This window comes from Python bivittatus, unplaced genomic scaffold (assembly GCF_059951505.1).
Source record: "Python bivittatus isolate LINGU-HERP-01145 unplaced genomic scaffold, Pbiv_v1 ctg000580_np1212, whole genome shotgun sequence".
Lineage (NCBI taxonomy): Eukaryota > Metazoa > Chordata > Lepidosauria > Squamata > Pythonidae > Python > Python bivittatus.
The window spans coordinates 11,028,674-11,055,960 of record NW_028277087.1 but is presented as its reverse complement, the minus strand read 5'-3'; the positions used below and the strand labels follow the sequence as shown (position 1 = coordinate 11,055,960).

Below are 27,287 nucleotides of genomic sequence, written 5' to 3'. Positions count from 1 at the left end.
TGAGAGAAGCCCAGTGACAAAGAGAGGCTGGAATATCTAGGTTGTCACCAACAAATGAACCTCACTCGGTTGTTTCCCCATTTCCTTAGAGTATTTCCTTATTATCACTGAGCCTGGAGTTCTGGAAAAGGATGATTATCTAATGTAGGAGACAGCAATCTTTTGGGGGTTGAGGGCTGCACTTAACATTTGGGGGGAGCTTACATCATGCAAAGTAAGTAGGCTATTCGTTATTGTTTTTCTGCTGGGATTTGAAAGTATTGTGTGAGTTTAATGGAAGAGTAAGGAAATTCCCAGAGTGGAAGAATGGATTATGAAAATGTCAGAATTGGCAGAAATGGCAAAACTGACCTGTTTGGTCAGAGAAAAAACAACAACTTTTTGAAAGACTGGAAACCTTATATGGACTTTTTTCTGAAAGAACAAAAAATGACATGATGATTTATGGATTTCGAGATTAAGAAAGATGTGAATTAAAAGACAGGCTGAGGGGACTTGTATAACATCTAAGAGGGAGGAAGGACAATAATTGTAATTATCTGTTGAAAAGAAGGTCACAAGTCATTTATATATTTCTTAACTTTAGTTTCTTTTTCATTTCTCGCACTTTTTTCTTTCTTTTCTTTCTTTTTTATTTGTCTTTTATTCTATGGAAAAAAATCTTAATATAAATTTTTTTTAAAGTATGAGTTTATAGGGTTTTTAGCGGGCCTATTTTCAATTTTTATTACAAATGTTTTGTGTTCCTTACCTGAAAACAGCAGGAAAAGCTTCTACTGATTTTCAGCAATGGTAGGAGGCCACCCCGGGTGCTGCAGGAAAGATTGGGGTTGGTTGGTTCTTTGGGGCTCAGACTGCCCACCCCCATCCAAGGTGGGTATTCATGACCAGCTCTGACCATTCCTTTCTAAAGGCAGGTGGCTGGATGTTTTGGGTTGAAGACTCATCAGCAGGACTGTATGTTTACAAAATTATTTCATAATCGCTGGAATTTTTTTAATGAACAATGCCTTCTAACTAAGGGAAATGATGGACTTCAAGAGTAGTTTACAAATGAAAATGGTGCAGAACAGGAAATGGGTTTAACTGTCTGCTGCAATTTGTTATAGATATGTATTTGTAAATAAACTAAACATTACAAAATGAGTGTGTATTCCCTGCTCTTTTTGCAAAGGAACAAAGACCTATTAGAATTCCTGTCTCAGATGTTTGCTAAATTGTAAAACTGTATTATGTAGAATCACATTACACACCCTCTTATCACTCCGTATACAAAAAACCCATCATTGTCCCTTCATTAATAATCAATTTCCAATTTCAGGATGGAAATACTGGTGCCAATCAAATTTATGTAAAAAAGCTCTATTTGGTTATGTATGTGTGAGAGATGTAAAACTGGCTTTTCCAGTAAAAACACTGAAATATCCTGTCCAAACCTTGATGTACCTTCCAATTTGTTCCTGTATATATCCCCAACATTAGACCAGTCCTTACAATCTGACACTCTTGGGTGGAGGTGGAAGGAGCTATGTGTGATGAAGGTGGACAATCTGTAGATATCTCTTCTAGACTGCAGGCCCTGCATTTCATATTACAGAGCTATTTTATGTCCTACAACTTACATTTTTCCCCTTAAAGAATTTATGTTTTAATAATATGCCTATTCTTTAAAAATGGACATGAATGCATAAATGTAAAGCAGATCCTACTTCTGGTCTTGGAAAACAACCACAGCCATCTAATACAGTGCTTCTCAATCCCAGCAACTTTAAGATGTGTGAACTTCAACTCCCAGAATTTCCTAGCAAGCATGCTGGCTGAAGAATTCTGGGAATTGAAGTCCATACATCTTAAAGTTGCTGAGGTTCTGAGAAACACTGATCTAAAACGTTATGGTAGTTCCCAAACTTGTTTCCCCTGCAGTTGCCTTCAGGATCAGCACTTAAATCATTTGTATAGTTACTGAATTCAGCTTCATAGTTCTCACGTACACATATATGAGTGGGCTGCTGATTAGACGGCACGCAAACTGATAAGAGAGAGAGAGAATGCACTGTTGTGAGATAGGAAATCCATTCAGGCATAAGCCCTTTTGTATTTTCTTTTTTTTCTAAATTTTCCAAGGCACAATACACATGGGAGCTTCTATGAGGCATCAAGGTACCAGTAGTTTTCCAAAACACAATGTTTGTTTAACAAGGACATGACAAATAATACAGCATGGCTGCTCTTGACACCCACTTTGTAACAATGATAAAGTAGGTAGTATGTGATATTTTTTGATAACAACAGCATCACAGTTTTAGACGCCAACTGCTGTGCTAGTCTAGTGCTTCCTTCTTTCTAATGTTTGACAGAAGTTTAAAAGAAATAATAATTTTAACCAATTAATTCATTAAGGTTAACTGGCAATGCACCCTACTTTCTGGCTTTTTTGCCTTTTCTCTAATAAATTTCTCAGTCTCATCTTAGTCAATTTCACAAGCCCTTCATTTCAAAATCCTGGCAGAAAACTCCAGGGCTGGGTTTCTCCATTTTGCTAAGTAGCAAAAACCTTCCCCTGCAGCATCTCACAAACACAGAGATAAAACAGCTTTGAAACATATTGTATTTATTAACTTATTTAAAAGATTGATATGGCTGCCCATCTTGTGAGACACAACTCTGGGCAGCTAACAGCAATTATAAAAACACAACAAGAAAACAATCCAACAAACAAACAAGAAAAACCCAGTGCCCAGTCAATGACATCTATCCAACTATACAGTCCCTTGGGCTCCAACTTTGCTATCCCAGAGCCTGGGGAAAAGCCAGCTCTCAACAGCTTTCTGGAAAGCTAAGAGGGTGGGGGCCTGCTGGATCTCAAGGGGGCAGGAGCTGCTACAGAAAAGGCATGTTTCCTAGGTCCCACTAGGTGGCAACATTTGAGGGAAGGGACCTGGAGTGTGCCCACTCTATCCAACCTTGTGGGATGGGAAGACATCCTCAGGGAGAGGCAGTCCTGCAGATAACCTGGCTGTATGCCATATAGTGCTTTAAAGGTAATAACCAGCACCTTGAATTGCACCTGGAAAGAAACTGGGAGCCAGTGCAGCTTGTGCAACAATGGTGTAGCATGGGTGAACCGAGGGATGCCCAATACCACACAAGCTACTGTATTCTGGACCAGCTGTAATTTCCAGGCGGTGCTCAAGGGCAGCCCCAAATACAGTGCATTGCAATAGTCCAACTAGGAAGTGACCAACGCGTGAGTGACTGCGAGCAAGGCCTCCCCACCCAGAAATGGACACAATTGGTGCACAAGACGTATCTGCAATTTAGCAGTATATGCAGGCTGTAAATTGCCCCAAAGACCTTTAGTAAGTATAAAACAACTGATTTTTAAGAGAAAATAGCAGGACCGCACAGCAAGCCGGTTTGGTCCAGTGGTTATGGCTCCAAGCTAGAAAGCAGGAGACAGTGAGTTCTAATCCTGCCTCAGACATGAAAGCTGGCTGGGTGACTTTGGGCCAGTCACTCTCTCTCAGCCCAACTCACCTCACAGGGTTGTTGTTGTGGGGAAAATAGGAGGAAGAAGGAGTATTAGGTATGTTTACCACCTTGAGTTATTTATAAAAATAAGAAAGGCAGGATACATTTTTTTTATTCTATTGTTATTGTATTTTACATTTTTATTGTATTTTAATTAATAATTATTGCTGTTTTATTGTGAACCACCCAGAGTCACTTTTTTGTGAGATGGGCAGTATCTAAATTTGAAATATAAATAAATAAATAAAAATTTTTAAAAATCTAAAAAAAAATCCAGATTCAAAGGGCAAAATGTGTTTCACAGTGTGCATAGGCTTATACGTAGCATCTGTCAGGAACACCTTAACGCAACTGCATCTTTTCCTTGACCTTTGCACAATTCTGTATTTCAGATGTTCCCACCAGGTGCTATATGCACAGCTAAATTTGCTCTAAATCACATTTTGCCCTTCAAATCCACATCACTGCGCAACCTTAGAAAACAGCATCAGGAAGACAGCTTTGAGCATGTTCCAGGAGGATGGCACTCATCCCCCTGTAGAGGTCCACACCACAACTTCAGTGCAGCAGGAAGTCAAGGCTGCAGCTTAGTTATTTCCCATTTCTACCATGGCTGATACATTTTTCTTCCTAAGAAATGGGACCCGTTACGTGGTATTTCTGTGTATGCACATATTAATATTACACAGTTTTATAAGGGTCATAATGTTTTGGTCCCTGAGGGAGATAAAGTTAATTCCCCCCCCCCCATATTTTATATCCTCCTCATGTACAATTCCTACAATGCAGTGTAGGATTACAGTGTTGGACAAGCACCCGGTAGATCAGGTTCTAGTCCGCTCTCAGCAATAGAAGTTCCTTAAGTGACTTTGGGAAAATCTCTGGATCTAAGAACAGGTTAGGGATAGATTGTCATGGAGAAAATCTATCTATGTGGTCGCTAGGAGTCAAAAACAACTTGAAGGCACATAATCAATCAGTCAAGAGATTTTCAACAGTCATAATCCTTCTGCTGAACCTACCTCACAGGGTTGCATTGTGGGGAAAATGTAAGGCTGCTTAAATTTGTCCCTAGCTGTTCTGAGAGTAAAGTAGTGACTGAATGGCTCAGAGACACAAGGGGCCTGCATAGTACAGAGGATAGCTCCCACCTATTCGACCACAGTTCAACCCGGAGGTGATCCAACACTTTCGTCAAAATGACAGAAGCAGCATCATTTCATGGTAAAACAAGCCCCATCCCTTTTGTACACAAGTGCAAGCTCACAATACACTTACACATGGGCAGAGCTTGCCCTGCAAAGCTGCTTTAGTCATGTGACCTCCACCCCCACCTTCCCTTGAACCACTCCCACCCACCTACCAACTGTTAGGCTGCTTTCAATCCACTCATACAAAACAGTCATTCAAAGCCTGGGGCAAGATTGGAACGGTAAACTTGCCTCCTCCCTAACCTCATCTCGCCTCTCTCACACTTAATCCCCACCAGCTGATTTTGAGTAGCAAGAATACAAGGATACTATGCTGGGGGAATCCACCATTCCCTTGTTTTCCCTGCACACACTCAACAGGGGCACCAGCATTGGATGGCATCGTGCCTGTAGCAGGATAGGGATCAGCAACGGGGCAGGCAATTTTAGGCAGTGACCGTTTTCTGCGGTTCAAGAACGGGTGGATATCACTTTAAATGACCCAGGGCGACTGATGCCAATTCTGCAATGTTAACTCGTTGCGCACTGAACTGAGGCTGAACCCGAGGGCTTTACGTCCCAATCACTGCAGCTGATACAGTGAGCAACTGATACTCGTTGTCCAGGAGGTCGACTGCCCACTCCCCCTCTCCTTTGGGTGTGTCACTACAGCCTTCCCTCCACTTCTCTTTCTTAATCTTAACTCTTTCCAGTTCTTCCTTTCTCCATCTCTGCATCGCGTTTGCCAGGATCCAGTTCTCTGCGTATCACACTACCTTTGCCTGGTTGTGAGCTATGGTATTCTTGCTTTGGCGACTCATTTAAGGTCTGAGGTGCGATAAGAAATGTTGGTCGCTTGAGAAAAACCAGTAACTGTCAATGGTCACTATCGATAGGTAATTCTCAGTTTCCGACTTATTATTCCTCCCCCCCACCAAAAAAATACCTTTCTTCAAAATAAGGACTAGGAACCATGAACCCTTATGCCAAACTACCAGCATTTGTTCTTAAGCCACCCATCTCTCTCCGTTCTCTATGATCTTCCTCCTGTTCTCGACCCCTCTTTCCGCTGAGATCTTTCCCTTTCCTTTCCGACCGCCTCCCTCGACCCTCGTCCCGAAGGTTCCGGGCGCTTCCTCCTAGACTGCGGGGGACGTGCGCACTGACGCAAAGCGCAGGCTGCTTCGGGCGCGCCGCTGCGGCTGACGGGAGGGGGCGGAGGAGTTGCCGCTGCCGCCGCCGCCACTGCCGCGGGAGCCCCAACATGGCGGCGGGGGGAGGGGGAGGGGGAGGAGGCGGCCGGGGGAGCAGCAGCGGGGCCAAGATGGGGGGCAGGACGGGGGGGACCGGAGGAGGAGGAGGAGGAGGAGGAGGCGCGGTGGCAGCGCCCGCTCCCGAAAAGCTTCCAGTCCACGTAAGTCCGGAGGGGGCGGGGGGAGAGAAAGGGGGCGTCTCCCCCTGGATTGACCTTTAATCTCAGCCTCACCTGCCCAGGTCTTGGGGTTCCCCTCCCTCCGCTCTTTTCACGGTGCTGGCGGGATGAGCTGCTTGCAAACCTTGAGCCCCGTTGCATAAGGTTAGAGGACCTTCTTTCTCGCCAGCCCCGACCCCACTTCTCTTTGCATTGTCAGTGTTAAAGGCAAGATGCATCGAAGCCCCGTTTCTTCCTTCCATCTCCTTCCTTTTCCTTTCTTTCAAGGGGTATTTTCATTACTTTGTGAGCTGTCAAGTAAAAAAAAAAAGTTTAAAAAAGAGTGGGCTGGCACCTTTAATTTAAAATGGCTAAGTGCCACGTGTTTTGATGGTTTTTATTTAATTTTTAATAGACGGCTGTATTTGAAGGACAATGGGCTACAATAGTTTTTTATTTTAATGGGGTTGGGGTTTTGTTTTGTACTGATGTGAATGTGTTTTTTGTCACTGTAAACCCATCCTGGTGGCTCCGTGGTAAAAAAGCTGATTTTGCACAGAATCCAAACTAAGCAATAAATAAAGCCTCAGAACTGCAACTGAATGTTCATATAAACATGCAGATTGCAGGAGGAAAAAAGGGACTGGCTAAATGCTGGAAATTGTCAAATAATCTGGGTTACTTCAAAACAGTCCTTGTGTAGTAAAGCTCATGTGCGGATGCAGATTAATTCCTAGGAAGTATAGTTTATTATTACAATCTCATGCTGGGTGTGTGGCACCAAAAAAAAAGGAGATAAGGGTAGAATGGCGATGGCCAGTCTAACGTTCTGCTCCAGTGCTTTGCGGTAAGTGAAGTTACCATCTGAAATAGTCTCAAATTGTGGGAGCAGGAAGGCTGAATGTTGTGTTCTGCCCTCCCTTTTTTTCCTACCTACATCCAGTCTGGTTTGTGAGACAGGATGAAGAGCTGTGCATCCATTCTCCTTTCCAATACTTAGAATGCCCCATCAGTTCTGTTGAGGCTGATGCTGTATCTTGGTGTGTCATGGAATGGGGGTACAAGAGACAAGCTCTGCATCCCCTTCCCTGTTTTCACACTAGGCACATAGAACCATACCAGCTTACTTTATCAGTGAGAAGACACTTCTGACATTTTGTATATTTTAAAACAACTCTCTTCTTCACAGTTCTGTTGGGGAAAAGTGGGTGAGATTCCCCTCCCATCTCCATAGCAGTGCTAGACAGCTTGGTGCTGTTCTGATGTTTGAGACTTCAGCTGCTGTCAGCCACACTTAGATTTGTTTATTGTAACCATAAGTTATAACACTGGCATAATTTATACAGCCTAATTCATACAACAAAAATTATCCTAATTGATTAAACGTAAACATAATTATAACAACCATCGGTATCTGTCTAAAGTTACAACACTAATATGATTAAAGACAGTGTAAGTCTACCTTAAAACTACAATCTAGCCAGAAGTCTAGAAGGTTGAATAGATGCGGGTTTCTTTTTTAATCGTAAAAGGCAGCAGAATAAATACAACCATTTGAGAGTTAACATAATGGAATACTTCCAGTAGGAGAAAAAAGTATATATTCCACTTCAGGGCCTGTACAATTATCAATAATCTGGTACAGCATTTTTCTCATAATTACATCATAAAAGGGGCAAGGTAGGACGTAATATATATTCCAACTATCCCTGGCCACAATAGCAAAAGGTTGTACCACAGTGACTGTGGAATCTGCCTTTCAGGTACTGTGAGAGTACTGTTTGAAAATTTAAACTAGCAAGTACCTTCCTTAATGTACACTGGAGATACTGAGCAATTGCTGTGAAAAGAATCAGCAACAGTGAGTGTTAAAGGATAGGGATAATTATCTCATGCATCTGGAGAACACCATATTGTATGTCTGCACTCCCAAGAGTGAGGTTTGAGCCAGTTTTGAGTTCAAGATATTTGTGGTCAGCCCATCTTCTCTGGGAGTGACTTTAGACCATGTACGTGGGCACCTGTACATTTATGAATTGGCTTCTACTAGTCTCCTGTCTCTTATAAAACAAAAGTATTTGGCAGGAGAGTTGGCTTTCTTTGTGATAATAAATGTTCTTTATTAGCTGGCTTTCCTGAAAAAGAGAACCTGGTGCATTTTTTCTATTCTGGAGTCCTCCGTTTTTATTTGTGAAAATGGGTTTCTAGGGCCTGAAAAATGGGGGCATCATTTTGCCTTCTGCACATCCCTCAGCCTGGATTGGGACCAGTCTGGGAAAAAAAATGACCTCCTCTTAATTACATGTTTTCCCTTGTTGGGTATGTGTTTGTGAGAGATCTCTCAATATCTTTTGTGATTTCCTGCAGGTAGAAGATGCCCTCTCTTACCTGGATCAAGTGAAGATCCGTTTTGGTAGTGACCCTGCCACATATAATGGTTTCTTGGAAATCATGAAAGAGTTTAAGAGCCAGAGGTAACATGAACCAAGGAGAATCCATCCCCTGCTTCCCTCCTTTGATTGATATGACTAAGCATGGAACCCTAACTGAGCCTTGTGGGAGATTTCAGGAAAGAGAGGGAGCAAATCATCTCTCCTACAGCCATTCTCCTTTGCCTGATTTAAGCACCTACTTGTTCTTAATGTCTTGTCTTGGGTCCAGCATTGACACTCCAGGCGTCATCAGACGTGTTTCTCAGCTGTTCCATGAACACCCTGACCTCATCATTGGCTTCAACGCTTTCTTGCCCTTGGGTTACCGAATAGAGATTCCAAAGAATGGGAAGCTGAACGTTCAGTCACCTCTTGCTGGCCAGGTATGTATCTTGTTTTAAGTATTCCTATCCTGGTATCGGCAGCTGGCATTCCGAGGCAGCTGGATCCTCTCTTGCTTAGCTCTCACAGCATTGTTTTTGTTCCTTGGACCCCCGTGGGACTGCTCCTTTGATTTAGCCTCTACCTGGGACCACAAGAACACCCACCAGCAGTGGAGTCTCTCCTCTTCCCAGCAGATCTACTTCATTGCTTAGGTCCAGGAATCTTTGTAGGAGAGCACAGAAGCAGTCCAGCTCTCCTGAAAAGAATCCAAGTAGCATGAGAGCCAACAGGAAGAGCAGGCATTAGTGGTCCAAGTATAGTGGTTGCTCTTTCTTTTGGGGGGTGAGGGCAGTATTGGTGGCACTGTACTAAAGGATCACTCAAATATTGCCATCCAGAATGGATCTATAGATACTGTAACGGGTGGAGCATCTGTTTTGCATGGCCAGGTTGGAAGTGTTTCTATTTAAAAGGAACTTGGGAGGTGGGCCAGGGATAACGATCTTTCTCTTTTTGAGTTGCTGGAAAGCTTCTAAAAATAACACAATTACTCACCCTAATATCAAATTAATTGCAGCCAACCTGGTGACCTTCCTTGGATTTCATCTTCCATCATCCAAAGTGGCCATGGTCAATGAAGTCCAAAATTACTGGTATCTCTGAAAAGAAAGTGTCTTGCTTTGTGAATCCCAGCAATTCAAGCATTTTGGTACATACCAACCACCTGTTACGGGGTTAGATTCAACTCCTGTTACGATTTGGATACTGAGACAACAACATTCTGTCTGTGTGTTGAGGGACAAAGGGCAGGGGTACTTGTAGGCCTCATGTCTACATTTACCAAGGGAATGACTCCTAGAATTGATTCTGATTTAATTAATTCTTCACACAGTGACTTGCATTTCCCCAGATATCCCTGGAGCCAGTTCAGAACCCTCTCTCTGGCAGCAGTCTAATGCTGCATTACTGCCAGGAGAACACCCACAACCATGGCGACTGTCCAGAGGATTTCCGCCAGCAGCAACAGCCCTGCAAGGATGATAAGGTTCAGATGCCCCTGGAATCGGATTCTGTGGAGTTCAACAATGCCATAAGTTATGTGAATAAAATCAAGACCCGATTCCTTGATCACCCTGAAATCTATCGCTCCTTCTTGGAAATCCTTCACACATACCAGGTAAAGAAGGAATGAGCACCCTCCAGGTCCAGGAAGCAGTAGCAGATAGCGGGTGGGGTCTGTGTGTGCACAGTTGCAGTCTTCCTCCTGTTTCTCTATTCTCAAACACAGAAGCTGGGTTCTTATTGCACACTAGACCAGGGTAAAATGGATAAGAGTACTTTTGTGGGAACCTAGCCATTGTCCTAAGCATATTATATAGAAACCATTATACTGTTTATTGTTTGGGCGAATGTAATGGGAACACAGGAACTGTGTTTTGTTAACCTGGGCTTAGGACTGAATGGGTTGGGTAAGCCCAGACAAGAGATGCTACCCTAGATTGATGCTGGTTTTGCTGCATTGGGCAGAAGCAGCATAACATTTCACAACAGAGAGACGGTTTGGTGTAGTAATTAATGTGCTGGGCTAGAAACCGGGAGATGGTGAGTTTTGGTCCTCCCTTAGGCATGAGAGCTGTTGGGTGACCTTAAGCCAGTCCTCTCTCTCAGGCCAACCCACCTCACAGGGTCATTGCTGTTAGGGAAAAATAGGAGGAAGGAGTGTTATGTCTGCCGCCTTCAGTTATACAGAATAAAAGTGGGATATAAATCGAATAAATAAATCAACACGTTTTCTTAACTTGCAGAAGGAGCAACTAAGCACAAAAGGTCGCCCCTTTCGAGGCATGTCAGAAGAGGAGGTCTTCACTGAAGTGGCAAATCTTTTCAGGGGCCAGGAAGATCTTCTATCTGAGTTTGGACAGTTCCTTCCGGAGGCAAAGAGGTCTTTGGTATGTCTTTGCTAAAACTCAAGATGTGGTCATCTTGAGAAGGCAGGCTACCAAACGTGGAGGCTGAGTGGGAGGGGTGTGAAGAAGAGCTGCTTTTTCGGTGGGCGGAACAGTCTGGCTTGATTCCTGTGCCGGCTGGGGGACAGCATTTGTCTCGATAGCGGGTGGATGCAGCCTCAAGCCTCTGGGCAACTCAAATGGCCCCCAGCTGCCCCACGGAGAGAATGCCTTTGTTTGGCAGCTGTTCCCTACCTCGGACAAGAATAAGAGCAGTTCCTTCCCTGAATGGTGGCAAGCAATTCATAGCAGCCCTTTCCCCAATTCTGGCTTGAGATGTCCTCCAACAGCTTGCTGGAGGGAACCATCTTCCTCTCTGCCCATTTATTTATCATTATCTATTGTATTGATTTATACAGCTGCCCATCTGGCAAACACAAGTGGCTAACGAAGTTTAAAAACGATACAAACTGAACAATAGCCAAAGACCAGTAACCAAACAGTAACCAACATCCTCCTCCTTTGGTTTTAGTTCACAGGAAATGGGCCGTGTGATGCCAACAGTATCCCCAAAATGGAGCACGAGAAGCATCTAGAAAACAGTAAGAAACGGTCCAGGTCCCTGTTGCTCCGTCCTGGGCCCAGCCCGGCCAAGGTATCTGAACTGAAGGCAGAGCTAGGGGGAAAGGCAAGAATGATTTTGAGGGCTCTGGAGTTTAGGTGGCCAATCTAGCTCTAAAATGTTTGGCTGAGTGGTCCTGCCCTTGAGAAAGGGAGGTATTTCCATCAAAAAATGGCTGAACTCATGACACGTTCCACAGATTCAGCTATGCTGGCCCATTAGGCTAAAACCAGTCAACTGTACCACTGTTTAAAGATGGGCAGGTTTTTTGTCGCAAAAGCTTTTGTGACAGGAGGTGGTTTGAAAGAGGAGGAGGAGGAGGGGGAAGCTTCTAGTCCCCCAAATGTTCACCCCAATAAATCTATCCTACTTTATGATGCAACAGGGGTTTTCCATAAACAGTACTGTCACAGTTACAATACCTTTTATTACAAGCAGTAGGTTCTGTATAATTCAACAAAATGTACCTTTTAGCCACATTTCTGAGATTTACAGAAGAATAATGTTATAGTAGGAAAGCCAATTGTGAACTGGAAAACATTTGTCTAAATCAGTGTTTCTGAACCTCAGCAACTTTAATATGTGTAGACTTCAGCTCCCAGCATGCTGGGTGGGGAACTCTGGGGATTGGAAGTCCACACACCTTAAAGTTGCAGGATTTGAGAAACACTGGTCTAAATCCATTTTTACCAGTTCTACTTTTATGTAGGTGTGGCTGGGAGGAATAGCAGGGTCCCATGAGGGGCAGTGTTACCCTTTTGCTTTTTAGGGGACGCAAATGTTAATACAGGTTACTGAATATTTTGTCTGGGATCTTAATGTCATGAAAAGTCAAACAGTTAAGAGCTGCTTCTAAGTATGCATAAAATGCTCCCAACAGAAGAAGATGAAACTGCGTGGGACCAAGGATCTCTCCATTGCAACAGTGGGCAAATATGGCACTCTGCAGGAGTTTTCTTTCTTTGACAAGGTCTGTTATCTGGCATAGAGGCACCGGTAGAAGTGGAGCTGTAGTTCATGGACAAGGACTTACCTTGGCATACAAAAGATCCCTGGGTTGCTGGTGATGGGAAAGGCCCCCAAGCTCATAAGCAAATTGCACTGACTTTGGTTAAAGCAGTTTCCTGGGCTGCACTGCCAGATGATTGCCTGGCTGAGTTAGGCAGCTCAGCTCCTGCAGAAGCTCAAGTAGGAGTTTCAGTGGGTCAGGTGTCTGTTGGTGCCTGGCAGACAGAAGGTGCCACTTACCTCTCTGGCTGTCTTGGTAGGTACGTCGAGTCCTCAAGAGCCAGGAAGTCTATGAGAATTTCCTCCGCTGCATTGCTCTCTTCAACCAAGAACTGGTCTCTGGCTCTGAACTGCTCCAACTCATCACACCCTTTTTGGGGTAAGAGAGTGTTTGTTTTGGCCTGAAATGACTATGCTAAGTTTTGAATTTTGGGCCCAGAGCTCCCTTAGGCTGTTGAGACTCTAGTCTCACAAATGATCTCTTTCTGAAGACATGGAGGGGTGGGGTGTCTTGGTCAAATTAAAAATATGCACGGGATGACATTCTCACACTGAGAATAGTTGCAATGAAGTCATTGGAATAAATAGTTACAGGGTCAATGGATCCCATGGTTTTTAAAATAATAAAGCAGTATATTGTGCCATTGACGGCTGTATAATTACAGTTGTTCAGTCACTTTGAGAACACAATAATCATTTTACAGATTTTGCAGCCAAAGCACAGGCTATTCAAACAACCTGCGCACAGTTCCCACAGTTGTATAAAATGGTTACATGAAATACTGCACAGCTGCAACTTTCTGTTAAGTCAACAGTTCTAGAAGGGATGGGCCATGAAATCCCTCAGCTCTTTTTCCATTCCCCTTAGAAAGCCCCAAGATTGCACAGCTGAAATTTGACAACATGTCACATGTTTTCAGTGGCTTTGTGTGTGTGTGTGTGTGGGGGAATTTAAGAAGGAGATGAAATCATTAAGGAGATAAACATTTCAGCCTTGCCCTCTCCAGTGATATTACAGTCCTTGTAGCATTCAGAGAAAAATGGATGATGATGTAGTAGTAGTAGTAGTAGTAGTAAATGTAGCTCCTGGAGGAAGATGGTTGTCTGCCCTTGCCCTAGAGAAATGACATCTGCTCTTTACCTTTTTCTAATGGTGATTAGTGCTGAAAGGCAGGCTACTACTGTTCACTGTGCCCTTCCTCAAAAGGGCTCTTTTACCTCTGTACATGTCAGTTTCTAGTATATGTTTGCTTGTATATTTGTTTGTTTGAAGGAAATTCCCTGAACTCTTTGCTCAGTTCAAGTCATTCCTGGGAGTGAAGGAACTCTCTTTTGCCTCCCCAATGAGTGATCGCTCTGGGGATGGGATGTGCCGGGAAATTGACTATGCTTCCTGCAAGCGTATCGGCTCTAGCTACAGAGCCCTCCCCAAGACTTACCAGCAACCCAAGTGCAGCGGCAGGACAGCTATTTGCAAGGAGGTAGGTGGTGCTTGCAATCCCTTGTAGAGAGGAGAGGTGAGTAGAAGGCAAGGTGGACTCATCAGACAATGGAGAACATGGCCATGTAGGAAGATGCTCAGAAGATCCTGCTGGTTTAGTGTGTGTTTTAAATTCTACAGGTGCTAAATGACACCTGGGTCTCCTTCCCGTCCTGGTCTGAAGACTCGACCTTTGTCAGCTCAAAGAAAACTCCATATGAGGAGCAGCTACATCGGTGCGAAGATGAGCGCTTTGAGGTGCGTCCCCTTCACCTGACAGTTGTTAACTCACGGGTGTCCTTTTGGTCAGCAACTGAGCACTGGGTTTCCACTCAGGAAGTCCCACGTCTACGAGCAGCAGAAGCAGAAAAGGCCTCTCTGCCTGGGATTTTGGAATGCTGCTGCCAGTGGCTGGGTTCATTCCAAGCCATGATTCTGTTAACTGTGGTTTGTGGAATAAACCATAGTTGGGTAGGCTCATGCTTTGCAGCAAGTCATAATCCAGAATTTAAAATCCAGAATTTAAAATCCACACTGCATGCTTAGTCGAAACCAAACCAACACATTTTGATTTAGTATGACACGTGAACCTTGCTAATTTTTTTGTCTGGAAGCTGGGAATGGATGAAAGACTGATTAATGGAGGTCAGACTTCAGATACTGCTACTTCTACTTTTCCCTTGCATCTTTGGGCATCTCTTTTCTGGGCCAGAGGAGACATGTTTGGTAAATGTCCTCTTCTGTGTTTGTTTTCCTAACTTCTGAGCATGTTGTGTGGAAGGAAGCTGTGTTTGAGGGCTACCTCTGAGAGTTTGTAGGGTTGCCATGTCCAACTTACTTGCGTTAAACAGTGGCATTTCCCAAAACAATTTTCAGAGTTAGTGGCAACACATTGCATTGGTGAGTTGATTAACACACTGGTATAATAGAAAGCTTTTGTCCTTGTTCAGGCTACAGATTTATTTATATTTCAAATTTAGATACCACCCATCTCACAAAAAAATGACTCTGGGTGGTTCACAATAAATGGGATAGGGCAAGACCTCACCTACTTTGTGCTGGAGTCTGTAGTTATATTTCCTTTGTTCCAGTTTTCAGTTAAGTGACAGTGTTTTGGAAAGTTAAAACTTTCCTTTATTGATTTGTCCATAGTGTCATTTCTGGCGTCACGTTTATGCCCCCCTTTTTTTGCATAATTATTCTTCTGTAATGGAGCATTTCTGACAAGTGATAAAATAATCACATTGGAAGATGACGATGTATATGCGAGATACTATTGATGTCATGTGAAAACTGTGGTCCTTTGACCATCTCACAAAACACCGCCGTGATTACTATGGTCCTTTACACCCAAATCCCATACAAAGATTGGTTAAAAGACATTAGGAATATATTTCTTGGTTGTGCACCGCTAAGCATGGCTAGCCATCATACTGCTACTTTGTGCTTATGCCAACTTCTTCATGACTAGCATAGATCTACACTTTCTCAGCTCTGGTTCCTAAAATTTCTGTGCTGGTTAATGACTGCAGTAAAGTTGAAATCTTTGGTTCCTAAAATTTGGTTCCTATTTTCTATTAGAAATATATTGATGATTTTTTAATTGTTTAATTCTAACTTTTGACTTCAATAACTTTATTTTCAACATTGACCTGCAATAGATTTATTTTTTTACATCTTTTACATACATTTATTTGCAACCTTAGGTTTTAGCAAAATTGATTAACTTTTTGGAACTCTAAAATGGATATAAAAGTACCATCTTGCATTATAAACTGACTGGCTACAACACAAAGTTGCATGGTCCTTGTTCCTACCTGGAGTACACTTCAGATTGTACTATCATCAGGCTGATTTCACAAAGACTCAAAAGGATTTGTCCTGGGCACTTCTCAAAATACAGTATCTACTTAGTAAAGTGAATACATCCACAAAGTTAGCTACTCAGGAGGAGACTATCACAGCACACCCTCCTTGCGCCCCCCCCCAAAGGAAGCAACTTGTCATGTATTGCTTCCAACTAAAACCAGTTGCATCATTAATTATCTGTAGTCTATTTGGGGCATAACAAGCCTTGGATTACAAGTATATCACGTGAAATAGTTATTTACTATCAAGAGCAGTCATGACACAGAGACCCAGTCTCTGGATCAAGCTCTGCAGTGGTCCGAGATGCCAGCTGGAACCAAAACCATTCTGGCAATACTATTACAGAACTTCCATTTAACCTGCAGTGTTGAGAATTACCTACTCATCTTCCAGTGTGAAATACGGTATTCACGTTTTAGGAACATTTTAACCTCTGATACATTATCACTGACCTTGGCATGGACCTATTTGAACAATGGAACTTAACAGATCTTGTTCTGTCGCCCACAGCTTAAATAGGAACAAGGTTTTTTGTAAATTATTCTACGTGTGTTAATTGGTTCATCAGTACAAAATCTCTGCATTATCACCCAACACCTTGATAACAGCTGTTGTTAATAATGGTCCTTTCTCAATTTCATTTCCCTCTGACTTCACTGTTTATAATTTCTTCTTCTCTCTCAAAGGTATAGATAAATACACTATTAATTTAAGATAATGCTGCATGTTTCAAATGAACTAGACTGCAATCTGGAAAAGTTTATGTGTCAATATATTAGATTTTAGCATGGGAGCCCAGCACATGGGTGCCCAGTTGTTGCTAAATTACATCACTTCATGCGTGTTTGGTTGGGACTGACAGAAATCGTGGTACAATGACTCTTTTGGAGTAGGGCAGCTATAACAACTCTAATAAATAATTGTAATAATAACTGGTGGGCTGGTTTGGTGGTTTGGGAGTGAATGGTGTAATTGTCTGCTGTGACTGTCTCATGTAGTGTGTGGGCTGAGCTGTCTAGTTTCCTGCAAAGAATTGTTCATGATAGAGGAGACTACTGGTAGTTCTTGCTTCTTTAGTGTTTCATGGCTTACTTTTTGCAGCTGGATGTTGTCTTAGAGACCAACCTGGCCACCATCCGTGTGTTAGAAAGTGTACAGAAAAAACTAACCCGTATGTCACAGGAGGACCAAGAGAAGTTCCGGTTGGATGACTGCCTTGGTGGCACATCAGAAGTGATCCAACGCCGGGCCATCTACCGTATCTATGGTGACAAAGCACCTGAGATAATTGAGAGTCTCAAGAAGAACCCTATCACTGCTCTTCCTGTTATCCTGAAGAGGTGACCACTGCACAGTCCCATAAAATCTATTCAATCTTCCCCCAGCCTAACTGCAACACCAGAATTCCCACCCAGCATATTTTGTGGCATGGCTGGCTGAAGATTCTGGGAGTTGTGATTCCAACACATCTAAAAGGTTCTAGGCTGGGAAAAATTGATTGAAATAGCTCCCATCCTTTTGTTCTCCATGAAGATTATATTTCAAATATTTGCCATGATATATCAGTGTGTATTACACTTCCTATATGCAATAAAATGTTCCTCTCTGATTGCTTGGCCTGGAAACAGCATTTCCTTAGAGTCTTTTATTTATGCTTGGTTTCCAAGTTCAGTGGTATCCCCTCTGTTTCAGGCTGAAGGCCAAAGAAGAAGAGTGGCGAGAGGCCCAGCAGGGCTTCAACAAGATCTGGCGAGAACAATATGAAAAGGCCTACCTGAAGTCTCTCGACCATCAGGCTGCAAATTTCAAGCAGAATGACACGAAAGCATTACGCTCCAAGAGCCTACTGAATGAGATTGAGAGTGTCTATGATGAGGTAAATGTTGGGGTTCCTCTTAGGTATGGAACAGACATGAACCCTGATCATCTCACCGCTTTCTCATATATGTATTTCCAGCATCAGGAACAGCACTCTGAGGGAAGAGGGGCTACTAACGAGCCACATCTCATCTTCGTCTATGAAGACAAGCAGATCCTGGATGATGCAGCTGCCTTAATCAGCTACTATGTGAAACGGCAGCCCACTATCCAAAAGGAGGACCAGGCTACTATTCGGCAGATTGTCCATCACTTCATCCCTGACCTGTTTTTCTCCCAGCTGCCTGAGCACCCAGTTCCCGAAGAGTTACCCAGCGAGGAGAAGGGGAGCCCAAAGGCTCACACAGTGGAGACACGTGATCTGCGGAAAAGGCATGCACCGGGCTCACAGACTACTCCTGTGGAGGATAAGGGATCAACCCTGGTGGAAGCCCATGAGCTGAGAAAGAGGAATCCCCCTGGCCCACCCGCAAGCCCTATGGAGGAGAAGCCATCTGCCTTGGAGGGCCATGAACTGCGCAAAAGAAACCCCCCGGCCCCTCCTGCCAGCCCTGCAAAGGACAAAGGGAGTCTGGAAAGCATTGTGCCTTCCACTCGGTCCCACTGTACACTTGACAATGTTTATACTCTTTTCTTTGCCAATAACAACTGGTACTTCTTCCTTCGCCTTCATCAGACTCTTTGCTCACGGCTCCTCAAGATTTACCGTCAGGCACAGAAGCAACTGCTGGAATATCGGACAGAGAAAGAGAGAGAGAAGCTGTTGTGCGAAGGCAGGAAGGAGCGGGCCAATGACCCCGCCATGGAGCTGAGGTTGAAGCAGCCAAGTAAGTTGACTTTGGTAGCATCTTGAGATAGTTTGGGTGGAGGGAAGAGGGGAGAACTGTGTACGTTGGTTGTGTAAACTTCCAAAGGATGGACGTATGGATCAGACAGGTTTTTTTGAATAGAATGTTGAGGGGTTGTAAGGCAACTTTTTCAGAACACTGTTTGGGTGCAAACTGCATCTGAGAATCTTAATTGGCTCTTCATTTTGTACAGAAAATGATACTGTTCTCATCAGTGGAGGAGCACATCTGTTTGCTGCATAGACAGTATTATGCAAAAGCTAATCCTCTCAGATGGGCAGAGACTCCTCTGAAAGTTTAGCTCTCCCACAGGTTGTTTCTTCAGAACTTCTGCTCCATTTTCCTGGTGTAATGTTTTGGGCAGAACTGCATATATTCTTTCTGCCTTGTGGTTAGAGTGCATCTGAGGAACCTTGGTGGTTTTCCCGGCATTTCCAGATTTGAAACCTCTGAGGCCCAGAGGCAGCAACTATTCTCACCTTGTCTTTCCCTAATTTATGCACAGCAGCTTAATTCCAAACTCCAGATTTTTGAAAATTTTATACAGGAATAAATAGAAATTAGACTTTATTGGTAAATGGAATTTAGTTCTTTGTATGACTGGGTCCGATAAAAAGATAGGTAGTCTTTTCAATAACAGAAAAGACAGAAACAGAAGCTAGGTTGTGGCATTCCTTTCCCTGAAAGTTTACATGGTTTTCACCTGCAAGGTTTCGTGTTTCACCTGGCCTTTGAGTTCAGTTGCCTTATTTCTGGTTTTGCTTCAGTAATTTTGATGCATTGGTTGTCTATATTGTATTTATTATACAGAAATGTTTATTTTGCAAATCTCTACTTAGCGGACTTCAGATGCAGTGGACAAAATTGCCATCTGGACATCACCCCTTGGGATGCCCGTTGCATCCAAAATAGTCTGGACGAGGCACTTAAAAAAGATTTTAAAGAATTTAAAATAAACTTTGTTCACAGCATTTTATGTCATTCGTGTACTTGGTGATTAAATGGACATTTGGAAGGAATCGACACCCCCTCTGATCTCAATTGGGGTTTCTCTATATTTTATATTTCCCATACATATTTTTAAATGTTGTGACCCTGTTAGAGAAAAATGCTTCCGTGTTATTATTTGAAATCAAAAGAAAAGATGAACAAGCTACATAATATTTGGAATGGAACAGTTTGTTTTTCTAAGGCAGAGTAGGTAATCCGGTGCCCTCCGATGTGTTGGATGTCTGCACTGACATAGGATATCTCAGTTGTATTCCAGAATATCTGGAATGCACCAGAATGTCCATCCCTGCTCCAGGTATCCCTGCCATTCTTCAACACACCTCCAATGCATCTTTTGGCCAGTAGAGGCCACTACCTTGTGTAATGACTCTCTAATCAAGTTGTCTTCCAGTGGAGGAGAGCAGCTTGGTGTGAGCCTTTGAGCAATTCCTATTTGTGGTGACCACAGTTCATTCAGTTATAGAATGTGGCGTATTGAATCCTTGTGGTAGGCTGTCATTTAAACACTTGGTGTCCTCTTAAATGGATTAAGTTATTCAAATCACTGGTGCACAATTAGGCATGGAAACTGGTTTGGTGTCTACCTGAGCACCCCACACCTTCCTGCAGAGATGCCTGAACAGTTGTCTTTTTCCATGGGGTGTCTGATTCATGTTCTCCCCCAGGTGAAGTGGAGCTGGAAGAATATTACCCAGCCTTCCTGGACTTGGTGAGGAATTTGCTGGATGGCAACATTGACCCCACCCAGTACGAGGACACCTTGAGAGAGATGTTCACCATTCATGCCTATATTGGCTTTACCATGGACAAGCTTGTACAAAACATTGTTCGGCAGGTAACTGCAGCCTTGTCCAGGGAGTGGGGGAGATGTATAGGAGACTGCTTTGGAACCTGCTTTGGGCTGTCATAGTTTGGCCCCTAATGAGCCTCCTATGCAGAAATAACATCCCAAGCAGTCCCCTTGTTTGTGGTAATCTCTGTTACTTGTGTATAAGGCTGAGCTTATTCTGAGAAATTCAAGGTCTCCAGATATGATTCCAGAAGTTCACCCATGAGGGAAAAACTAAAAGTGCTAGCTTTGTTGCTATCTGCAGCTGAGGCCATCCAGAAATACTGTTCCATTTGGCCTTACAGGTAGTCCTTGAGTTACGATGGCGATTGGGACTAGGATTTCTGTTGCTAAGCAATGTGGTCGTAAAGCACATCACATGACCACATCACTTAGCAATGGCAGTCCAGGCAGTCCCAGTTGTTGTAACCCCAAGACCCACGGGCCGTTAAACAGGAAGGGGAGGAAGTCCCAGGTAAGGAGCATGGGGTTGCCACTGGGGGTGGGGGCAGCCGAGCGCAGGCCACGCGCAAGTTGGGTGAGGGGGGTGCTGAAGTGCAGTGTGAGCAGCACAAGCTCAGGAAGGGTGGGGAAGGAGGGCATGGGGTGTGTGCGAGCACAGGAAGGCCAGGAAAAGAGGGCACTGGTGGGTACATGCGTGTGTGTGAGCACAGAGAGGCCCGGGAAGGACAGCACTGGTGGGTGCATATGTGCAAATGAAGGGAAGGAGGGCACAGAGCATGTGAGCGAGCAAAGTGGGGAAGGAGGGTATAGTGTGTGCCAGCGAGTGAAAGGGGGAAGAAGGGCACAGCATGTGCAAGCAAAGAGAGGGCTGGTGGGGGGGAGACTTACCCAAGCGACTTGTGACCTTCCCTGCCAGTTTCCCCATTGACTTTGCTTGTGGAAAGCTGGCAGGGAAGGTTGCAAATGGTGATCACGGGACGCTGCAACCTGTCATAAGTGTGAGCTGGTGGCCAAGCACCTGAATTTTGTTCACATGACCGCAGGAGCACTGCAATGGCCAGAACTTTGAGGACCAGTTGTAAGTCTGTTCAGCGCCATTGTAACTTTGAACAGTCACTGAACAAATGTTTGTAACTCAAGAACTACCTGTACGTTGGACTGAGTCGAGCAGCAGGTTGGGTTAATGTGTTTCTGGTTAGTTTGTCCTGCATGAAGTTGTATGTGCTGGAATATTTTGTTGCTTTTGTGCCCTAGATGTAATGTTGGTATTTTCTGTTTTTCTCTGTCCTCCCTCTGCTTGTTCTGGGGTAACAGCTGCATCACTTGGTGAGTGATGATGTCTGCCTGAAAGTTGTGGAGCTGTATCTAAGTGAGCGAAAGCACGGTGCAGCTGGTGGCAACCTATCTTCACAATGTGTACGAGCTGCAAAGGAGACCAGCTACCAGTGGAAAGCTGAACGTTGTATGGCGGATGAGAACTGCTTCAAGGTACCGCAGTCCTCTTCCCAGAACAAGCTTCCACATCCTATATTTCCTTAGCTGAGGATATTCAGATAGTTGGACTTCAGTTGCCAACTAATATGATCAAAACTAAAATCCAGTACATCTGAAGGGTACCAAGTTGTGGAAGGTTGGTCCCAACACTGGCAGTGTCTTTTCTCCTCTTTTGAACTTTTAAAGATAACTTATTCTATCACCCCACATAACTAGAAACCTATGTGGGAATTAGCACTTTGGGGATGTCTGTCCTTTGTGCCAGTGGATGCAAACAATACTCTGGAGAACAGCTTCTTTTGAGCCTCTGTTCTGCATGCATGCATGCATGAATGGCTCCCTCTTTTCCACAGGTAATGTTCCTTCAAAGGAAGGACCAAGTGATCATGACCATTGAACTGTTGGACACAGAAGAGACTCAAACTGAAGACCCTATGGAAGTCCAGGTAATTCTCACCTTGTTCCCCTCCCTCAAATATGGATTTGACCTCACGTTCCTTAGAGAATGCTTGGAGTAAAGCATTCCCAGAAGTGCAGAAAGGGATATGTTTACTTCAGACTTCCTGTATCGGAGAAGAATGGGACTGATTCTCTTATCTGTCTCCTTCAGCATTTGACTAATTATGTGGAACAGTATGTGGGAGTGGAGGGGACCCCAAGCAGTCAGAATGAAGGCTTTCTCTTAAAACCAGTCTTTCTGCAGAGGTGAGTTGCTATTTTCCCATTGTTTTTCATCCTTCACCATCTCTGCTGTTAGTTATATGTGCTAATCAGAAATATGAAAAAAGATCCTTGGTGGAATGATAAAGTAAAAGATGCTATAAGTGAGAAAAAAAGTATTTAAGTAAATGATTGCTGCAAAAACTTAGGATGAGTAAAATTTAATATACAGATAGTCCTCACTTAACAACTGCAATTGGGACCAGTGACTCTGTCACTAAGCAACATGGTCATAAAGTGAAACATCACATGACTGCACCCAAGTTATAATATCAGTTCCGCTGCAGTTGTTAAGCAAATCACCCATGGTTGTTAAGCGTGACATCATGTGACCACAACTTGCAACTTACTGCCAGCTTCCCCATTGACTTTGCTTGTTGGAAGCCGGTTGTGAAGGTCACAAATGGCGATCGTGACCATAGGGATGCTGCAACGGCTGTAAGTTCAAGGACCAGTCATAAAGCTACTTTTTCAGCGCTGTTGTAAGTTTGAACAGTCACTAAACAGGGCAGTTATTACCGAGGACTATCTGTATAGTGTGTCTAGATAGAAAAGGATAGTTGCAAAGAATGTAGTCAAAGAGAGCAAGTAAAAGAGGCAGAGAATTCTGAAGGAAATGAGACATTCTTATGTAAGTAGGCGAAGAGGGCTAAATAAGGAGCCTCCAGCAAAGTGAATAGAATTAAAAATAAAAGTGATGAAAAGATTTGGGATGAAACTGAAGTGGGAGAATGTTGGAATGAGTATTTCAGAGATTTATGTGGGAATAGTGGTGATATTTTGAAGAACGTAATTAACATTTATAGTATTCATTTTAAGAACGTGTGTTTCTACTTAGACTGCCTGGATGAAGTTGTAGGGTTTCGTGTTAAGGTAAAAAATGGGGCAACATTGCTGTAAGTGTGTTAACAATGGTAGGTCTGCAAGTCTTCACACTTTAACCAGAAAATTTTAAAAATATAGATGTGGTTTGCGTATGAAGTAGCTGTATGAGACAACATTTGTGAAGACTGAGCTGTGTCTTACAATTGGAAGAATGCCATTATTGTTCCCCTATATAAAGAGAAAAATAGCAAGAGTGAATGTTAAAATTTCAAAGGAATTAGTTTGTCTGGAAAGTAGGGTTGGCAAAATTCTGATGGAAAAGGTGCAAGAGGTGATGATGAACAAAACTTGGAAAGTGTAGTGTGGTTTTACATCAGGTGGGGGTTAGACAGAATTGAAGTTTTGCTCTTCAGCAGGTCTTTGTGAAATGTATGAATAGGAGAACATGTGTATGTTGGTTTAGATTAGTGTTTCTCAAACTTGGCAACTTTAAGATGTATGGACATGCTGGCTGGGGAATTCTGGGAGTTGAAGTCCATGCATCTTAAAGTTACCACGTTTGAGAACCACTGGTTTAGAGAAAGCATTATAAAGTGAATTTGCTTGAAGATTTGATTAATAGGACTTAGATGAAGCTATGATCACATTGAATGTCACACTACTACAGGATTACAGACACCTCTAAAGAATTCACATACTTTCTGTAGTGGGTAATTTGTACTCTGATGGCAAGGGTGAATGTATGTTGAAAGAACTAAAATCAGCTGTGTATAAGGGCATGCTTCTGCCCACTTTGTTATAGGAAGTGAGAGTTGGGGATGTCAGAAGAAACATAGAATGCAGTGGGAATGAGATCCTGAAAAGGTGTGCATGGTAAAACAAGAAGATGTAGGGTCAAGAATGAAGAGGTATAGTGAATTATTTTGGTGTAAACTAGATTCAGCTGTATTTCTTTTTCTAATCACATGCCTTTAATTTCCTTGGTGTCTTTTTTGATCTTTTGCATAACATTGCTTACCCTGGAAAGGAATAGAATGGTGGGTCTGTGTGAACATAGTTTCATAACAGGTTTTTCTGCTTTACTCCTTAAAAGTACTGCTTGCATTTTGGCTGAAGCTGGTCAGAACCCCCCTGTACTCCTGTTTCAGAGAGCTTTGGAGAAGGCTGGTTGGGTGCCACTTTCCCCTTCCTGCCTCCCTTCCTTAAAGTAACCCCAGGCTGATGCGTGTCCTCTTTTCCCACTTCAGGAACCTTGATAAGTTCCGGCGATGGCAGTGCCAGCAAATCCAGGCCATGCGTGACAAAGCGAAAAGTTCCTGGAAGCAGCTGATAGGCGTGGAGAGTGCCTGCAATGTGGATTGCAAGTTCAAGTTGAACACACACAGAATGCTCTTCATCATGAACGCTGAAGATTACATGTACCGCCGGGGAGCACTGTCTCGAGCCAAACAGGTGCACCTCTTAGAATGACTCCTTTGGGCAGCAGTAGACTGAGCTTCCAGGTAACCCATGATCCTTCTCCTTTTCCTCATCTCTCTTGCAGGCGGCACCCCGAGTCTTGCTGCGGCATCACCAGCGCTTTGAAGAGTGGCACCGGCGCTGGCTTGCAAGGCATGTCAACCGAGAAGCAACTGAGATGGTCCAGGACTGGCTGATGGGGGATGAGGATGAGGACCTGGTGCCCTGCAAGACTACTTGTGAGACTGTCAGTATACACGGGGTGCCTGTCAACCACTATCACGTGCAGTACAGCCGCCAGCCCTCCTCGCCCTGACTTCCAGTCTGTCCACCCACCCACCCTAAATTCCAGTGGCCCTCATGGACTTCTGGGAAGGCTACATATGTATCATTGGTATTTATCCAACCAGCTTTTTTCATTTGGGGTCTCACTTGGGGCTATGATGGTGTTCTTCCCCACCCCATCCCACCCCATGGAGCATGGATGTGCTTGTCTTGGAGAGGATGGACCCCACAGCAGAATGGAGGCCATTTAAACTGGGGCTTTTCAGCTTAGGCCAGGAGGGAGATTGAACTATAGGAGGGAAGTAGGCAGAGGCTAGAAGAGACAGGCCATTGCTGTTTAAAAAGTTCCAAAGGTGTCACATATTGGGGATGGGGTCTCCAAGGATCTATGACAATGACTTATTTGTATCATTGAGCAGCAAACAAAATGTCAAGTGTGGAAACCTTGACTTTCTCACTTTTTCCCTATATTCTAATCCTTGGCACCTTCTGTTAGCATTCTTACTTGGTGAAGTTATCCAAGTGAGTGCTGCATTGTGGGCAACTAGGGCTCTTACCCCTTTGAAAATGGGAGAACCCAAGATTTCTTTAAGAACCATCAGTCCATGTTTTCCTGCAAAGAAAGAAGAGGTTTAGATTTGCATTCTCTCTCTACCCATCTCCAAAACCTTTTCTGATCTAGTGCAAAATTTGGCCTGGGTAAAGTTCAAGGTGTTGTTCCTCCCACACAGGCTTTAATGTGTTCACTTATCTATGCCATCTTACTCCTTCACTTGTGTGCCCCTTGGGGCAACAAGATTTGCAGGTCCTATCTCTGGATAAAAGGTGCCTGTGCAGAGGTGCTGGATTCTTCAGTGGGAAAGACCTGATGTAGGTTTGGGGTTTTTTGTGCTGAAGAGCAGCAGCTTTGGGTCTCCCATAAGGGGCTGCTGCCCTCCCTGCTTCCAAAAAGTCCTTGGTGTCTAGGGACTTTCTTCTACTTGCAAAATATGCGGTTGCATTCCCCTTCTCTTCTCTTATTCCCCCTTGCTGCCAAGGAATGGGGATGCACTGTCACCTTGTGCAGTATACAGGAGTCCCGGCTCTACCACCTTTGCCTCCAGCAGCTTCTCCTCCCAGATTTCCAATTGTGTCTTCTGCTGTACCTAAGCAGAGAGATGACTGCCTGTGCCAAATTCTGTTAAGAAACTATTACTAAATGGTAGCTTGTGGCTTAATGTGTGTTTGGTTGGGGGGCATCGTGAAGTTTGAGAATTTTATCCCCTTCTAGACCACCCTCCTTCCTCCCCTCTTTTTCCTCAAACTTTTTCAAGGCCATCTTTACACATCCTTTTATAAATCAGTTAATTTATAATCTGAGTGGACAAAGCAAGACTCTATCCTTTGTATCCTTCTCATCGCTCAATGTGGTGTTAGCAAGGGCTACATGAAACCAACAGGGACCTGTCAGTAGCCGGAAAAGAAGACAAGAACATTCTTCAGTTTTTCTGAAGGATCTCTTGCTTTTTTAAAATTGGTTTTGGCTTGTATTTGCTTTGCAATTCTTTAAATGTAGTTTTTAAAAAAATATTTATTTGCACATCAAGTAAAATAAAATATTAATTTTAAAATGCAAAGATTCCTTTGTTTCTTGATTCCTAGGTGGCTCTGGAGTAGTTGACAAAGCACTTGGGGAGCAGCTCTTCAGAGCATTAGAAAAGTTAGAAGGATGTGTTTGTGGCCTGGGTATAACCAGTTGAATATTCAGGGAGAGGCAGCTATTCATTAAGTAGAAGGCTCTCCCTCAATGATGAAACATAACAGATCTGGGACTTCGATGGAACTGTCTCAGTGAGATTACTTAATTCCTTGGACCAGGAGATAGTTGAGTTGTGGTGCTCAAGTACCAGTTTGAATCCATTTCATTATTTATTTCTGGGATTAGTGACCCTGATGTCCAGAGAATTATAATCCCTATCTGCAGAAAATCAAATTCAAGGGAGCTCTTTTAAATCCATAATTGCTTAAATTGGCTAGATGAGGGACAGAAAACTGCACTTAAATCTAAACAAAGTGGACGTGCTCTTGGTAGACAGGAAATGGGACAGGAAGATGGAGGTTCA

The 27,287-nt window shown here is 43.5% G+C and overlaps 1 protein-coding gene across 2 annotated transcripts; it reads left to right on the top strand.

The window, feature by feature from the left end:
- Positions 1-5,985: 5,985 nt before the first annotated feature.
- On the top strand, positions 5,986-25,744 carry SIN3B (SIN3 transcription regulator family member B). Of its 2 annotated transcripts, none has more exons than XM_007424491.4 (19): positions 5,986-6,135; positions 8,500-8,606; positions 8,794-8,947; positions 9,859-10,125; positions 10,754-10,897; positions 11,427-11,549; positions 12,397-12,486; positions 12,785-12,903; positions 13,798-14,005; positions 14,146-14,262; positions 16,975-17,213; positions 17,566-17,749; positions 17,831-18,578; positions 20,276-20,445; positions 21,718-21,891; positions 22,251-22,343; positions 22,508-22,602; positions 24,690-24,894; positions 24,986-25,744. In XM_007424491.4, exons 1-19 carry the CDS (start codon positions 5,986-5,988, stop codon positions 25,214-25,216), a joined length of 3,618 nt encoding a protein of 1,205 aa, XP_007424553.2. In that variant the 3' UTR covers positions 25,217-25,744. The 2 variants fall into 2 exon arrangements, with proteins under 2 accessions (XP_007424553.2, XP_025020019.1); XM_025164251.2 differs by lacking the exon at positions 5,986-6,135 and adding an exon at positions 6,212-6,297.
- Positions 25,745-27,287: the final 1,543 nt, after the last annotated feature.